Source organism: Prenolepis imparis, unplaced genomic scaffold (assembly GCF_030444845.1).
Source record: "Prenolepis imparis isolate NDT839.2.m4 unplaced genomic scaffold, iyPreImpa1.0 SCAF_11, whole genome shotgun sequence".
Classification (NCBI taxonomy): Eukaryota; Metazoa; Arthropoda; class Insecta; order Hymenoptera; family Formicidae; genus Prenolepis; species Prenolepis imparis.
The window spans coordinates 6060060-6077146 of record NW_028141169.1 but is presented as its reverse complement, the minus strand read 5'-3'; the positions used below and the strand labels follow the sequence as shown (position 1 = coordinate 6077146).

The 17087-nt window shown below is 32.5% G+C and overlaps 2 protein-coding genes across 11 annotated transcripts in view; one reads left to right on the top strand and one right to left on the bottom strand.

Annotated features, from left to right (window-relative positions):
* Nucleotides 1-12137, top strand: part of LOC145942429 (protein Skeletor, isoforms B/C) — a 68936-nt gene extending 56799 nt beyond the window's left edge. For 9 of the 10 annotated variants that reach the window (XM_083049135.1, XM_083049141.1, XM_083049142.1 and 6 more), the window contains exons 5-12: nt 2767-3005; nt 3483-3663; nt 4148-4168; nt 4275-4635; nt 5135-5455; nt 6001-6124; nt 6235-6526; nt 6736-12137. In XM_083049135.1, coding sequence (XP_082905261.1) covers nt 2767-3005; nt 3483-3663; nt 4148-4168; nt 4275-4635; nt 5135-5455; nt 6001-6124; nt 6235-6526; nt 6736-6882 — 1686 coding nt within the window. In that variant the 3' untranslated portion in view covers nt 6883-12137. The remainder of the gene's footprint in view (nt 1-2766; nt 3006-3482; nt 3664-4147; nt 4169-4274; nt 4636-5134; nt 5456-6000; nt 6125-6234; nt 6527-6735) is intronic. The other variant, XM_083049144.1, reaches the window with a different exon arrangement.
* A 1191-nt stretch (nt 12138-13328) lies between these two features.
* On the bottom strand, nt 13329-17053 carry Nup107 (nuclear pore complex protein Nup107). Its single transcript, XM_083049134.1, has 7 exons — nt 16741-17053; nt 16150-16637; nt 15791-15998; nt 14533-15386; nt 14002-14331; nt 13688-13939; nt 13329-13593 (listed from the first exon to the last, which is right to left on the bottom strand). The coding sequence occupies exons 1-7, from the start codon at nt 16961-16963 to the stop codon at nt 13492-13494; spliced, it is 2457 nt and encodes an 818-aa protein (XP_082905260.1). The 5' UTR covers nt 16964-17053; the 3' UTR covers nt 13329-13491.
* Nucleotides 17054-17087: the final 34 nt, after the last annotated feature.

The window sequence follows — 17087 nt, the reverse complement described above, 5'->3', positions numbered from 1 at the left end:
ATAGTTTAAATTAATCTCGATATGTATTATATCGAGATTAATATATATATTTCCTAATGCTTTAAAATATTTAGCATTGGATATACGTATACTCTTTTCGACTATAATAAAGAAGTGCAGTTGGACAGCCGATTTGAAGTATAGCTCTATTCAAAATGCCATTAAGCCCATTTACTACTTATTCGTAAAACATTTCTGGACTCGTACACCGAACCATCAGTTAGGCGAGGGAGGTATGATTGACGAGCCCTTAAACGAAATGAGATTAATGCGCATGCAAATTTTGCAGTCTCGTGGGAGTCCGTCTCAACTCGTCGATAATAATTGTTATTAATGATGAAATTAGTGCACGGTTGCGTGTTGTTGATTTAGTTTCAAAACGATCCGTGAAGAATCCACTACTTGTACATTTGTTGCCACAAAGGATGTGAAATCTAGAATTAAATCATGAACTGATTAGCAATTAATAGTTCGTACAATATAACTATGAATATACTTATACATTATTTAATTTGCAAATTATACAAATTGAGAAAAGATAGAAATAGAGCGAAATTCAAATATACATGACTTAAAAATATGCATTTAACAAACAAACTTAAATTAATGTTTATATATATTGAAATTAATTATACACATCATAATTGTGTCATATGATATTAGATATATCTTATATGTTAGTTAACATTTGTATTTGCAACTTTCGTTTCCTGAGTAATAATAATCTCTACAGTAGTGTGAAAATTTAAATTTTGTCGATGACAAAGCTTTATCTGTATTTATTTAGTATTTTGGGATATGTTTGATAGCTTGTTAAGGAGGGCGATCGACATCGCCAGAAGGGAATTAATTACAGAACTGAGGAGCTTCTAAACTTTATAGAACGCACAGAAGTAAAGTATTCCTCGCAAATGGAAATGTAAATTATGGTGCGGGTGCATGCAAATGTTAAATTTTCCAGCCACTTTGCCAGTTGTGCCTGTTAGAGATGAAATTGCCGCACGACCGTACATCGCACGAAGGGACTTCTGCAAAACTGAAGAAACTTCTGTGCGTTTCCGTTGATTTGTATATACCACACGCAGAATTCTGTAAAATGTACTCCGTATAACTTTCAGAGCATATTCCTCGCGAAGCTGTTTCCAGAGAAAATCATGGCGCATCGCGATTTCAAAGACGTAATCTTAGTTAGCGAACTATTTATCAGCTGCGGGGCTCTTGCCTCTCTCTCTCTTCTCGCATACAACATCTTCCTGATTTAATTTCTCGCGGAGGAACTATCATTTATCCAATTTCTGTTTCAGCAGCCCCCAATTAAATCCATTTTAATTTTAATTAACCAATTACTGATCATAATTGGAACGCAGAATTGCGAGATTCTTAACTGCTGATTATGATATTTCCATTTTAATTTGCGAGGATAATAGTGCATAATTTTATTACGCTGCAATTACTGAAAAAGTCTCATCGAATCTATAAAATCAAGTATGCAAAATATACAAATGCGATTACATGATATAGATATAGATGTGTGCCAATGTTATTACATACAATTCAATTCTGTAGAATTTTCCCCTTTAAATTTACAAGACTTAAATATATAAATTAATATTTTATTATTAGATTTTTTGAGGGACAAAAGGAAAGTAGGTAAAAGTATATAAAAATGTTTCATGTGAATTATACATTATTGTAATGTGATTTTAATGATTATGTAAGAAAATATATAATTTTTATTATTATTCCAAAATAATTATACATTACATTTTATTAATGTATATTGAAAATTTATTATCTTCTAAATTATAAAAGATTTGATCTCGAAAACTTGAGATAGCAAAGTTTGCTTATGTAGGAGAGCTTTTATATGTAAAAGAGGATTTCCTCTTAGCAGAAACTCGATTATATTATTCTCGCGAGACAGAAAACGAGGAAAATCCGCTCGAGAAAGGCTGAGTATAATAGAAGCTCACTATTTTGCCATTCACGAATAGATTTGTTCGGGGTTTCGGAATGAGTCGAGAAATCGTCGCGCGAACGTTGAATTTTCTCCCATAAAACGCTCTCTCGAGAAAGAAAACGGATGCAGCCCCGCTCGCTATACCAAGGAGGGTAGAATCCATTTCTCGGATTTTACGAACCTTCGACTGATAACTCGCTTCTTTACTTTTCGTCTTTCTCTGTTTTTCCTCTCTTTTCTCGACTTCTTCCTCTCAGACGTTGAGACGTTTGACGGAACTTAGAATATAAACGAGCCGAAACCCCTCATCGGTACGTCAACTCGAACGCCGGGGATGATAGATCGATTCTTTCGACGACACTGCGAGAGTGTAAATGCATATCTTTGGCAGGATAAATTAGCGAGTTTTTGTCGGGACGATTTTGATAAAATAGTTCCAATTACAAAGACTAAAATTTTTCAATATATATATAATATAATCGAAATAAAATTGAATGTTCTTTTTTAATATAAAAATTGTTTTCACAGTCTACATTACTTCATTGTCGAATTGAAATCCATGATTTAGCTCCTTTTGATTTTGTCTAGGACTATAAAATGCTTTTTATAAATTTTACTTTTAGCTGAAATATATATATATATATATATAAATAATTTAAATATTAACAAATAAATAATAAATCAAATATAATATTTGAGGGCTGTAAAAAATTTAGCAAAGCTGCGAAGTAATTTTAATCGTAAAGAGTTGGTGAGTTATGTAAAATAGATATGTAAAATAAATGTTTATCTGTTATATATTCCAGGTCGATTTTGGCGACGTTCTCATACCCCACGATTTGAAAGTACCGAAATTACATGTACTTCCCGAGTTTTCGAGATTGGCGCACGGTCTTCGCAGCGGTAACATCAGTATTCTCGATAGTAAAACCATCTACATTCCGAATTTGCATTACGACGGTGGCGGCCCGGACGCTTACTTCTGGGTTGGCAATGGCTCGGAACCCAATAATTTTGGTGTCAAGGTCCCGAGTGAAATGGGCAGGTCAGTTGAAATATAAGCAGTAAAATAACTATATAAATTTTAACTATATAATAACTATATAAATTTATATAATATATAATAAATAACTATATAAATTTTATTTTGTACATTATATATATAAATATAAAATCATTGGTTTCAAAAACTAACAATTAAATATGGTTTTGACGTAATATAATGAATATCAGGAGTAAATAAATATAGAATTATAGCATTTTAACTATGCGATTTTAATTTGATAAAATTATATTTATTCATTGAAATTCATCAAAATCGTATATAGTAATTGTATAACTAAATATAAATTATTCTTCGTTTACATATATATATTTTAAGGAAATACAATTCTCTTAAATATTAAATTATATTAGAAAATGATATCTTTCGACAATAGAAAAAAGAAAATTGGGCTTATATTTTAATTTAAAACATTATTCAATTTATCGAGATAATATTATTAATCTCATTTACGAACAGTTTGGTACCATTGAGAGGATACCAAGGGGAAGACATTGAGATCGTCTTGCCGGGAAATTTGACAGTGTACGACATCGACTGGCTCGCGGTGTGGTGCGTGCATTACAGACACAATTTCGGCCATGTTCTAATTCCAAGGGACCTCGACGTTCCTCCGGCTCTCGGCCAAACGAAAATTACGGTAAACTAAAATGAGTTCTCCAATCTACCGGCTTGATGTACGCTCCGAACTTTCGTACCTTACGTACCCTCATTAACTACGAAATGATAATAAACGCGGCTTTGAGCGACACGATGAAAAGCTTCGTTTTATGTAATACAGACGTATTGAATGCACTGTGAAGAGGGACATTTAGGTTTTTACTTGATAAAATACACGTAGTAATTCTACCGCTAATATTTTAAGTTTAATGAAACTCGCGTGTCAGCAAGGTCTTTTGCTTTTGATTATTTTTAGACAGCTGCGTGTATGTCTTCTTAATTAAATAATATCAAAGGACCGTAAATTTAATTATAATAATTACTCAATTTGTATGTCTTTTATATACATATATAATCGAAATCATTATCTCATTTATATTATTTAAATTCATTCACTATATCACTATATTAAATTCGATCGCCACTTTATTAATGACATTGCTCTCGATTTTCAAATGGAACAGCCGCCGTGGTGGTACAATCCAGTAAGTACAACATACGATCGATGAAGGGACGATTTTACGATATGACGAACGTATTATATAATCCGTCGTAGTCATAAATCACAGTTCGCGATCTTTCCTCTTTCAGACCAGTAGCACACCGACGCCCAAGCCAGTGAGTAACTGTAAGGAGATGCTGCAGGGCCGTGTTCAAGTGATGTGGCAGTTGATAGGCGAGGACGTACAAATACGGGTTTCGGGCCGCATCAGGGAGAACCAGTACGTGGCGTTCGGGCTGTCGGGTCGAGAGGGCACAGCCGAGATGATCGGCGGCGATGTCGTCGTGATCGGATACAACAATAGAACCGGCAAGTTCATCGCCGAGGATTACTACATGTCAGACATTGCTCAGTGCGATGGCAAGAAGGGCGTGTGTCCGGATATTAGGGTCGGCGGGAGGAACGACGCGGTGTTCGTGCACGGGGAACGAAAGAACGGCATAACAACAGGTACATCTCTGTCGTATAAATTTTATAAACGATAGAAACAGAGGAAACATCATATTGTGTAGCAATTTGCGACGATATGCGCGTTTATTTTCTTCGATATTTTACTCTTTATATAGTTCAATATTGATCTCGTACGAGATATACATTTACGAAATTTCATATTAACTACAGTAACATAAATTCACATTAATTAATTTTTGACATGTTTGTATGTGCTCGATAATTTTATTAAACAAATTAGAGTAATAAAGCGGCGTCAAATAATAAGTGCATATTTGTAACTTCATTTGTAATTAAAAGATTTAATTTATAATAATAATGCACTAATTGATCTATAATATTATTGACGTCTATTTAAATGCCAATGACAACTGGTCAATATATGCCAATCAATATAAAATTCTTTCTGGGGACATTTACGTTAAAATTAGAGAGCGTATTATGTTATATAATAGAACACAAAACACAGAAATAATCATGCGGTTTATTTCAATTATAGTTACGTATATGCGGCCGCTGAGAACCAACGAGCCAGTGAAAGACAGGATGATTCCAGAAAGGGAAACGAGCGTGATCGCTGCCATCGGACCTCTGAATTCACGGGGCGAAGCCAATGCTCATGAGAGATTCGATAAGAACACTGAGGATATTCGTATCGATTTTACGTCAAGCAATGTCCACGAGTGTACAAATTCTCTATACAATATTCCGGACGCTCCTGAGATCCAACCTTGGACACCGGCTGTTATTAAGAATGAGGATACTTTCTACGCAAAAATAGGACCGACTGGTTCGAAAAGAGGATACTCGGGAATAACAGGCATGTGTTTATTTATGGTGTATATTATAGAGTTATATATCTTATTTTTATTTTATTAATATTGTATATTTCTGTCAATCTTTGTTTAACAAATAAAAACTATGTTCTATATTAATTATACGCAAAATTTCTTGACGATGAAGATCAGATTACAATTTAATTAAAATAATATATTTTTTCAAATTAAATTCTGTTTTAATCAAATAAATATCATATATGAGTATTAAATAAATTTATTTATGTTTAATACTCTTTCTATTTGTATCTGATTTTTAAATATTTAAATTAGGAATATGTTATAAAATAATTTCTAATAGTTTTTTTTTCCTAATAATTAATGTTGCAGGAAAAAATAATCTCACAAAGAATAAAATTTAGTCTCTTCTTTTTTTTTTAATTTTATTCTTCTGACACTTAAAGAACCAATGTTAAAGAATATCAATATGCGAGAATATTGTGATGATGATCTTAAAATTATTTGTTGGCTTTGTTTATTCATAAAATCTTAATAATAGTGCTTAAAACTGATCTTTATTGTAATTTAGGTACACCCTCTTGGGGCATTGCGTGGTATATCAATGACTTGCTGATCCCGGAGATCACCGTCGTACGAGGTCGAAATTATAGCTTCATCGTGGAGGGTGGAAACGATCCTGCCAATCCTGCTAAGTGAGTTGTATTTTCATTCGCGTTGACATATTTCAAAGCACACATACACATTAGATCTATATCGCTGTAATATCTCCGCTACAACATTGACGCATATAATTCGTCGATAGGTATCATCCGTTCTACATAACTGACAGTCCGGAGGGTGGTTTCGCACAGAAAACCGAGGCGCAACAAGCGGAGCAAAAGGTATACGCTGGCGTGAAGTATGAGGACGGATATCCCTATCCGACTGCAACCGGTCGTTACTGCGAATGGATACGCACCAAGGTGGACCACCCAGATGACTACGAGACGTTCAAGAGCTTCTTCGAAACGCTCGAACTCAAGTGCAACAAGGGCGAAACTGCCAAGCTCGTATGGACCGTAGAAAAGGACACACCGGACTTAGTTTACTATCAGGTATGAATTTTTATTTTAAGAAAAAGTCGAAGAAGGGTGACGGTAGAAAGAGAGTCTCAATCAATCGATTATTTGGCGAACATATAAATTATTTCAGCGATGTAAAACTAGCTTTTTATCAATTTTTATTGGATTTTAGGAGGTTTTTTAAAATGTGTTACACATGAAACTTTATTAAATTTGCGTATAATTACCATTTTCTTATTCAGTGTTATACGCACAACTATTTGGGCTGGAAGATCAATGTCGTTGACGCTAACCAATCGCAGGGAAACATTAATCGCATCAGTCAAGTTATGCCCGTATTTACAACGTTTGTGACATCTATCATCCCACTGCTTTTATTCTCGAGATGAATCGTCAAGTCTTCTTCTTTTTACGCGGAACAAGTGACGGAAGACAAAGCTGGTCGATTTAAGATCACGAAAACTATACACACGATTGTTAAATCGGCGAAACACATACAAGGTTGTAAGAAAGTATTTAGCACATAAGAAATTTACTTGTAAGGTAAAAGATTAGCAAAATATTTTTAAGATCTATCAGATTCAAAATATTTCATATTATATGATATATATTATATATAATATATACATATACATATTATATATACATATATATATATATATATATATACATACACGCATACACGTATACAAGTATGACATGTACACAGAGATTGCGAAATTTCAAAATATTCTTTAACAATATAAAATCGAAGTAAGACAATAATAATGATCAGAATTGGGTAATCAATACTCTAATAATCGACAATAATTGTGATCAGATCTGAATAATCAATGATATTCTGACAATAATTATGATCAGGACTGGATAACTGAAGAAATTCTGACAATAACGAACAGGGGTTTATTATTAGGAGAAGGATATCTACAGTGTCAAAATGATATCCAAGGACGAGCTGATTAGCATGTATAATTACATTATAATATAAAATTTGATGCCGAAGAGGAGATATGCATCAACAGTACATGTACAATGTAAATTTTGCACAAAGCTATAGTTGATCTTAATGTAACTTTATCGACGATAGTATGTAAGAAGTACATTTATAAATGCTGTCGACTTGACAATAATACGTAGCGTAGTCAATGGGAGAGGATTGCTAACGAAATGTGAATTATGTACAAGAAAGTAAAGCAAAAAAGTAATATTTAAGGGTGATGCAGGTTACAAACTATCCCCTATACGTGTAACAATGCTATAATAATATGTATATACTATATAGAGTGTGGACCTTACGAAAACGGAATGAAAGTATAAAATGTGCCTTGGGTACAGATAAATAAATGTCTCTAATTACAAGGACCCACTCGGCAAAGGGACACCGTGCAGTACTTTGGAACTGGTCTCTTGTGCGTGAAGCGTATAGTATATATGGGTAAAAAGCTACAGTTTAATATTATATTTTTAGAAAATATTATAGAAGAAACTCTGTTTTTCATAAAACTGTTTCTTCTAATATTCAATACGATTTTAATTATGTCGTTCTTTTCTAGAGTGACATAATTATGATTAAGCAATTCGTATGTGGAATTTAAAAATAATTTTCCGCAAATTTATACAAAAGAAAGAAGCACGCGCGTATAAAATTATCAAAAATTATCGAAAAAGAAAAATGGCGGCCTGTGGCAGATATACTCATAATTATAATTGGTAACGTGCGAAACGTGCAAGGGATATATGAGACGTGCAACCAAGAGAAATCAGCGGAATACATAATCAATATTTAGAATAGTGAATTTAGTGTAGCGTTTCTCGCGTAAAAGTTTTCAAATGTGTGTCCAGCTCCTAAGTGCCGGGGTGTCCACAAAATTTACAGCAGAAAATTCTTTGCTTATTACACGAAGACCAGTCTGTATTTAATTACATGCGCATATATACACAAGTATTCATACACATACAGAACAGAAAACTCTGAAACTTACATTATCTATAGCTTTATGAAGGGCGAGACGTAAAAAAAAACATTAAGACCGTTAAGTAGGGCCTCGTACTAATTACTGTGTACGTAAATACATGACAATAAGAGTATACACTTAATCTCGATGTTTGTGTCGCTGAATTTTCGATATGACAATACTTGAGAGCAATCCTTGATGAGAGATCAATAACGAGAGATCTTTGCTCGAAATGTAGGCTATCGCTATATTTTTCATCGTTCATTTTCTTTTTCTAAGAAAATCCTTTGAAAGTAACAGATTCTAGTTTGTAAGCGGATAAAAATCCTACTTCTGTGAATGACAATAATAAAATTATCAACTTGCAGGATTTACAATATAGAAGCGGGCTGCTCCCAGAAATGGCTGTGTTTTATTCTTTTTGATCGCTACATAATTAAAGCTCGAAAATTTACATAACGAATTATACGTGTACCGGATCAATCATTCAATTATATAAATGTACGAGATAAATTATAAACCGTATTATTCTGCAATAAAAGCATAAGTCGTAAGTCGCGTAGGTGAAGTGTTCCATATTCGCATAATACATGTACAGATAATAATAATATATAGAGACAATAACACATACACATATAGATGAATATATCATTCGTAGAAAAAGTATAGGTACAAATAAAAATTTATTATAATTTCAGCAATGAACGAAGTTAAGCTGTGAAACATTTTATAAGCTTTACCTCAAATATAAGTACAAATAATTGATTCTTTTCTCAGAAGTTTCCTTGTAAGTGTCTTTATTTAAAATGTTATTTGTTTAAACTTTGTTTTAAAAAATTACATATAATGAAAAAGAAAAAATTTATGTATACACACATCTCTATAAATTAATAATTTCTACGTATAATTCGTATAATTTTCTTAGAGCCGGGTTTAATTTGTTCGAGAATTTTATTCATTCTCGCGACGATGATAATTATTTAATTTATATCATTTTTTCCCATTTCCATTTTTCCAGGAGCAGCCCGATAACGTCCCAAGTTGTTAGTTCATAAGTGACAAATAATAGCTTAGATCCTAAGAAAACTTTTCAGCTATATTACTGTACATTAATACGTATAAAAGGAGGATAAAAGAAACGTGTGTTTACACAGAGAGCGTTTCTGGAGACTAAATTGAAAATATTAGTCATCCGGCACAGCATGCAAACGGCTATACCGTCAATGTTGTACAGTTTCAAACGTGATTTTGAATTGTAATAGCAGTAATACTTAGCGCGTAATTCTTACAGTTTTAGATCCTATCTTTAAATTAACATATATTATTAAAACGGTCTACTTATAAGCTTCCATCCATGCACGATTACTATATAAGACATGTGCGGAGCGACAAAAGTGGGATAGAATGCAACTCAAAATAATATATCGCATTATCACGTATGGATTATTGAATGTTTACGCAATTTTCCATAAGTAAAACGGGATTCCGGCGAGAATCAGATACATAATCACATTAATAATAGATTTTGCAAAAAATTTCGGAATGATATCTTTAGCATACTTTTCATTGCGTTTCAAGTTTATATATACCTTTTTTAGATTTTATACGTTTTTCGAAGAATTTCAAGCCATATCACGATATTATCGAAAGAATATTTATACAATTATTTTATATATAATAATATCGATTTATTTTCAAGACACTGCTGATTTTGCAAAAAATTTCGGAATGATATCTTTAGCATACTTTTCATTGCGTTTCAAGTTTATATACCTTTTTTAGATTTTATACGTTTTTCGAAGAATTTCAAGCCATATCACGATATTATCGAAAGAATATTTATACAATTATTTTATATATAATAATATCGATTTATTTTCAAGACACTGCTGATTTTGCAAAAAATTTCGGAATGATATCTTTAGCATACTTTTCATTGCGTTTCAAGTTTATATACCTTTTTTAGATTTTATACGTTTTTCGAAGAATTTCAAGCCATATCACGATATTATCGAAAGAATATTTATACAATTATTTTATATATAATAATATCGATTTATTTTCAAGACACTGCTGATGACACTTAAACTAGCATTTATTATATTATATACATATATGTATAAGTTTTTGTGATTAATATGAAACAATTATTAAGTTGATTGGCAGTTAATATTTACATTGCATTTATATGGCTATATGCATTCATGAAGTACTTTAGTGTTTAATTGAAATGAAATTAATGCGATTTTGCAGAAATTTCTTATGCATTTTTATTTTATTTCTTATTCTCTTATTATTCATGTATTTCAAAATTGAACACAATTAGCTACGCGTGTAAATGCGCAGACTAATAATTTCGACAATATACTATATATAAAAATGATCGTTTAAATACGAACGGTCTTGTAATTTCTCGATAAGAGAAATAATTAGTTATAAGAGATCGCGGATAATTATTTTAAAGTTTATATTTAAGCAAGGAATGAGAAGCGTTGTTAATATATGTATGGAATACGACAAAGTCGAATCATATTGCGCTCAATATCTTTGCAAATATTGCGTCTCACAAAAGATTCTTTTATGATATGTATAGAGGTATGGCAATTTGGGGACGATTGTAACATCAGCGATACTTATTTTTTTTCTATATCTATGTTGTACATATCTAGAAGAAAATGCGAGATATCATTAGTTCGATATCATTATAGTTAAAAGAGAAAACTTGATAGGAATTTATGATTGAATTGTGATTTTCCAATCTTTGAAAAAAAATCAGTAATTGTGGATTTCATAATTCAAAAATGTTGAAACAAATCTTGAAATATTTTTTTATGATTGAGAAAATTAGGTATCCAATTTACGACAGAAAGTAATACTTTTCGTTTTGTATTAATTCTTTGTAGCGTTATCAATGAAGATCGTACAAATTAAAATACGTTTAATAACTGACATTCTAATCCTAATTTTCTTAATCTCTCATTGTCTCTTGAAGTAAATTCAAGCCTCGTTAATAGATGAAAAAAAAAAAAAAAAACTGAAAATTTAATAACGCTAATCGATATTGATATTGATTCGAGAGATCCTTAGGAAGAATTAAAGAGAGAAAATTATTCTCACGAGAACCAATAATTCTATTGGAAAAAAATCTGATAAGAGGTGAAAAACTCTTCTCGAAAAGCACCTTTTATGTACATTATTATAAGCGAGAAGTGCTTCTATTAGTACTAATAAGACGTTTCACGATTAAAGAGATTGGAATCGGTAAACGAAATAGATCGTCTCACTACGACTTGTCGCTGCGAATTGTATCCGAAGAACGTTTAAATTGTCAACCTTTTGTTTCTCTTCAACGTTTATGTGTTAGGCTAGCTTGTAAACTAACAATTAACTTTCACATTTAATCGTCTAATTGTTATTCCCTCTATTCGAGGAGACAGGACACTCCCGTCTCGAGAAAAATACATGATTCGTTGTTGAAGACACGTGCAAAATTACTCGCGCCGATTTCCCGATCGCGCATCAAACTGTATACGAGTTTAAATTCGATATTGCGCAAATAATTATCGAAACGAGCATTTTGCACGTGATATCACGTTCTTTTCCGGGGATAAACCTGAGAATAACCATCACGTAGCACCGCGCTGAAAGATGAAAAATAATATAATCTCCTCGACTATGATATGTCCATTTAATCAATTTCGTAAATATGTAAAAACAACAAATGGCTAAAAGAAGCCTAAAAATATTCAACAATATCGTTTGAATATGCTTGAGCAACTTCTTAGCTATTTTTTTCAGACTGTATTGACTTATTCGCGACATAGAGCTTCGCAACTTTGTCATTTTTCTGCGCGGACACATGTGATATCGGATATTTTTTGTCTCTTCGGGCAGCTGCCTCTCCATTTTTAATGTATTAATACGAAACCCATAATGATTTTTCTCATCTATATCATATATTAGAGGAAATTATTCTAAATAATATCTATATCTGTTTATTCATTCCCTCTGAGAGTTAACTCATCTAGAAGGTATTAAGATATCGGAGCGCACGGTCCATCGTGTTGCGAGCAACCACGTAAAGTAACCACTTAATAAGAAGTCAATCCTTACCGTTTAAATCGTAATTTGACATATCTCGTAAGATAAAAGAAAAAGTGTCGGTCGCGGAGCGTCATATTACGCGAGCGTCACAAAATTCTCATTATTTAGATAGAAGATATACTCATTGTCGAAAATGTTAATTTTCTTTATATAGTCTATATATGTAACATACTGTTTCGTAAATATCTCGGTTGATTTGTTAGTGTTATTTGAAAGGCGTACGCAAAATTATCCTACGTGTTTGAGGGAAGAAAAATAATTCTTTTTGCGAAAAGAATATTGCTTCCGCCGACAAAAAAGCATCGTTCCCTTTGACAATAGAATAGATTATATACAATGAACCATATCACTAATGACTCTTTGACGTACAACATTCATTTAGATTTATATAAAAAATGCAATGATTTAATTCAGAGTATTATTCTTGTACTGCATTGATTATATGTCCATTCGTTGTCGCGCGTGAATCTCCATATCCGATGATATTGTGCAATCTGGAGATCAGGATACAAAGTGTATAGAAATGTCCATCAATTGTCATCGAGTTTCTAAGTGTCGCTGCGAAATGTATCTCAGGATGTTCTGCTCTTTTATCAACTATGAGTTTCGTCGCATTTCATACATTAATATCTTGGCTTTGATAGAGCTACATTTAATTAATATTATTGGGTAAAAGGAGCATACATAAGTAATCACGAGGTATATGATATATTATGATTATGAATTATTGAACATTATATCAAATTTTATATTCACTTCTTGTGGTTGACAATAAACTGGTTTTATAAAAAAGAAAAAAGATGAAGAGACTGTATTTAATATATCTGTTTAATGCGCGATGGTTATAAAAATGTTCAATAATATAAATAACGTATCACTGTACATATAAATTTTTTTTTCATACTAGTAATATACTAGACAATATATTATATTTAAAATCTATTTTGGATATCCCCAAGGATCTTTCTTTTGATCTATTAGGATGAGAGAAGATTCACAGATCTTTTTGAATATTTCGCGTAATCTTCCTTTTGAGAATACCTATATGCACATATTGGATTAATACATGTGTATTTTTGTAAAATTCATGTATAAATATATCTACAATGGTTATTATTTTGCTGTTAATACGTACTTTGTATAGTTGATGTTGCTCGGAGGCGAGTATGTCTGCCAATTGAATACAGCTGTCGTGCTCGTTCATTTCGGACATAACCGAATGTAATAAAAGCGTGACTTTAGGAATGCAAAGTTCACGTAACTTTTCCAACTGATGTTCCCTGAGCTCGTCCTCGGACGTGCATGGCTCGTCGTTGCTGTTCTTGGAATCGACGAGCCAACCGCCATCGGGGAACAATAAAACGTTAAATAGTAACTGTTTCACAGCCTGAAAATGGGATATCCAGTTTTACGTTACGTTTAATAATACTTCACTTTGATAGTTCTTACCTTTGTGTGATGCTGCATCGTAGATTTCCACCTTTCCAATTCTATATTATACTGTGTGTTTCTATGTTCATATGCAACTTTTTCTGTGAATGTAGCGTATGTTGACAATTCCTCAGGCGGTACAGGTTTGCCGTGATGGAAGTGTGAGAACCATTCGTCGAAACCCTCCTGGGCATCAAGATATGTCTTATAACAGAGGTACTCTCTTATCGAGGCAGCCGCTTGTTTGGATAAATTATTATGATTTGGACAAGTTATCGTAAGATTTGCAATTGTGCATTCCATATTCGAGTATTCGGCCATAACGGATTCAATCGAATCTGACGGGATCTATACAACACACAACAATTAACTATTATATATTATATATTATATATTAATCAAAGCAATTCTTATAGTCGAGTTATTTATAAATTATACTAAATTTTCATAATCATTCAATATATTTATAAGAAATATATATTTAATATATATAATATATATAATATAAAAAATTATCTATCATATAAATATATATTTATAGATAAATACCTTGTTAAATGCTTTCCGCGCCGCGTCGAGCTTCTCTTTAGTTAGAAAGTATCTAATGAGCGCGTTTGTTTGCCGTAAAGCTTCTTCTCTCTGATTTTGATAAAAAATCAGCCAGTCTAATGCATTTATCTTTTCCATATCTGCATCGGTTATAGTTCCTTTCAGATCTGTTGGATCGGATTCTATGTTCTTCTTACGTATATTTTCCACCACCAATTTCGTGATTGCTTCTACATTCAAGTTCGTATCCTCTGCAACGCGTAAACATCTCTTGCGTTGTTCGTATTCTTTAACACTCTCTAAGAAACAAGCATAGTTGGTTATTTGTACCTCTTGAGGCAGCGTAGCAGTATAGAACGCGACTAAAGTCGGGTCGCCTATTTCTATAAGAACACGAACATACGCCAATAATACTTTGTCCTCTACTTTATCCTTTGTACTTCTCCCGATCTGTCTGAAGAACAGTATTAGATGTGCCAGAAATCTGAGGAATTGTGAATCGCAGACGCCGACATCGATCATAGTTTCAATTTCTTCCATTAGTTTTGGTATTTGATCCAGTATTATATATTTTTGTATTAAGTGATCAGGTTTGTTAGACTGGACACGTATTATTGGATTTTTCGACGCATTCAAGGAATTGAATGCGTCCTCTAACGAGATTTCGTTTTTCCAATATTCTTCCGGCATAGAGGTATAAATTTTCACCATCATTAATCTCAATGCTGACTCGACTCTGATGTCTAGAAGTGTCTTCACATACGCCCACAATGCATCTTGCCAAGATGATGCTATCTGTAGTAGTAATTGGACATTGCCACAGAGACTCGCATATATGGCACGGTAATACACACCTGTACAGCAGATATCTTTTGTTTATATTCATATTTTACATAAATAAGCACAAAGTTAAATTTATATAATGTATCATAAGAAAAGTTGGTATTAATTAAAAATTGAGTAATTCATGATTAGTAATATTTGTTAACACATTGCCATGTAATCCATATATGAATAATATGTGTATTTTGTGTCATTCATGTCAGAATGAGTCTTACATTTACTTTATACAATTAATATTTCCAAGTATTTTATATAAAGTTTTTTTTTTGAGCAAATCTCTATAATAATAATCTTGTTTGATTGTTAATTATTTTTATATTATTTTTTATAATGCATAAAATTGTTCAATGACATACATAAGTATGCTATAATAGAACTCTTATAGGCAAATATAGTGATGGTTAGTGTTCTTTACCTATGCGTTTATCTTCAGACATTTCCCAAGCACACATCTTCCAAAGACTTCTATTAGGATTTCCTTCAATTGGTAATTTAGTATCTGTCGATGGATTATTGTAATTTGGATCATGATTAGGGATCCAACCCAATAAACAAGCAGCTCTCCAAGGTTGACCGCAATGCATAGCTAGTGCTTGTGCTTTTTGAAGACGTCCACAACGTACCTACAATACAAAATTTCTTAAAATACAAATAATTATATTTTATTCCTTCTCCCAAATCACTTTTGTAGCTTGATATTTTTGTTGAAACGTTTGTATAAACTTTTGTTGAAATTTTTAATTATATAAGAGCAAATACATTGTTTATTTATACCTCTATAAACATTCTTTTTTCAAGTCTGGCATCATCTTCTCTGTCTAGATCGTGTAATTGTCTACCCTCTCGTATCGGTGCATCAGGATCAAGAGAAGATACTAGTGGTCTGGACGAGCTAAATGCAATTCCTAAATTTGGATTCTGCAATTGATGAATTGTATTTTCCCAAGCCACTGTCTTATCGGTGAAAAGTTCTATAGATGGATGTCTATCTGCTTGATCTAGAGCATTCTTCTCCAACCAATCAATAATCAATTGATATTCCCTAATGTAGCTCTCAGATTTATACAAATTTTCTATAACATTCTTTTCAGAGATATAATTATTGTTTATATGTCCATCATGTTCCATTTGAGCCATAGATAAGCCAGCGCTACTTATACGATTTTGATAAAGACAATATATTAATCTCCATGTGTTTCTCTCGCTCTCCAAAGAAGATTCCTCTTGAGCTATTTCCATATTTTCAACTTTTGAATGCATATCTGTCAACATAAATAATAATGTTTTGATGAAATTTTTAACACACCAACATTTATTAGAATATTATAACACAAAATATATATATAGCTCAACAGATATTTTTACCTCTCATTATATCCAACGTGTCTGTACAATTCTGTATAAAATCTGCGATGGTGTCAAAGATTTGTGTTTCAGAAAAGTGAGCCTGCATGCTCTGCAAGAAATCATAGTAGAGCTTCGCTTTGGCTTCTCGCCATGGCTCGTTCGCTTTCAAAATTGCTCCAGTCGCTGCACTATCATCCATCATTTCCCTGATAGTGATATCACTTTTTTCCGTGCGTGCCATTATTTCGCGAATCTCGTTGATCTCGTGATGAAAATACAATTATTCATAAGACATAGCCGGCACCCGGCACGCGCGTTTCGAAGTTTTGAAGTTAGGGTTAGGTTCGAGCAAAGCTTTTTACGCA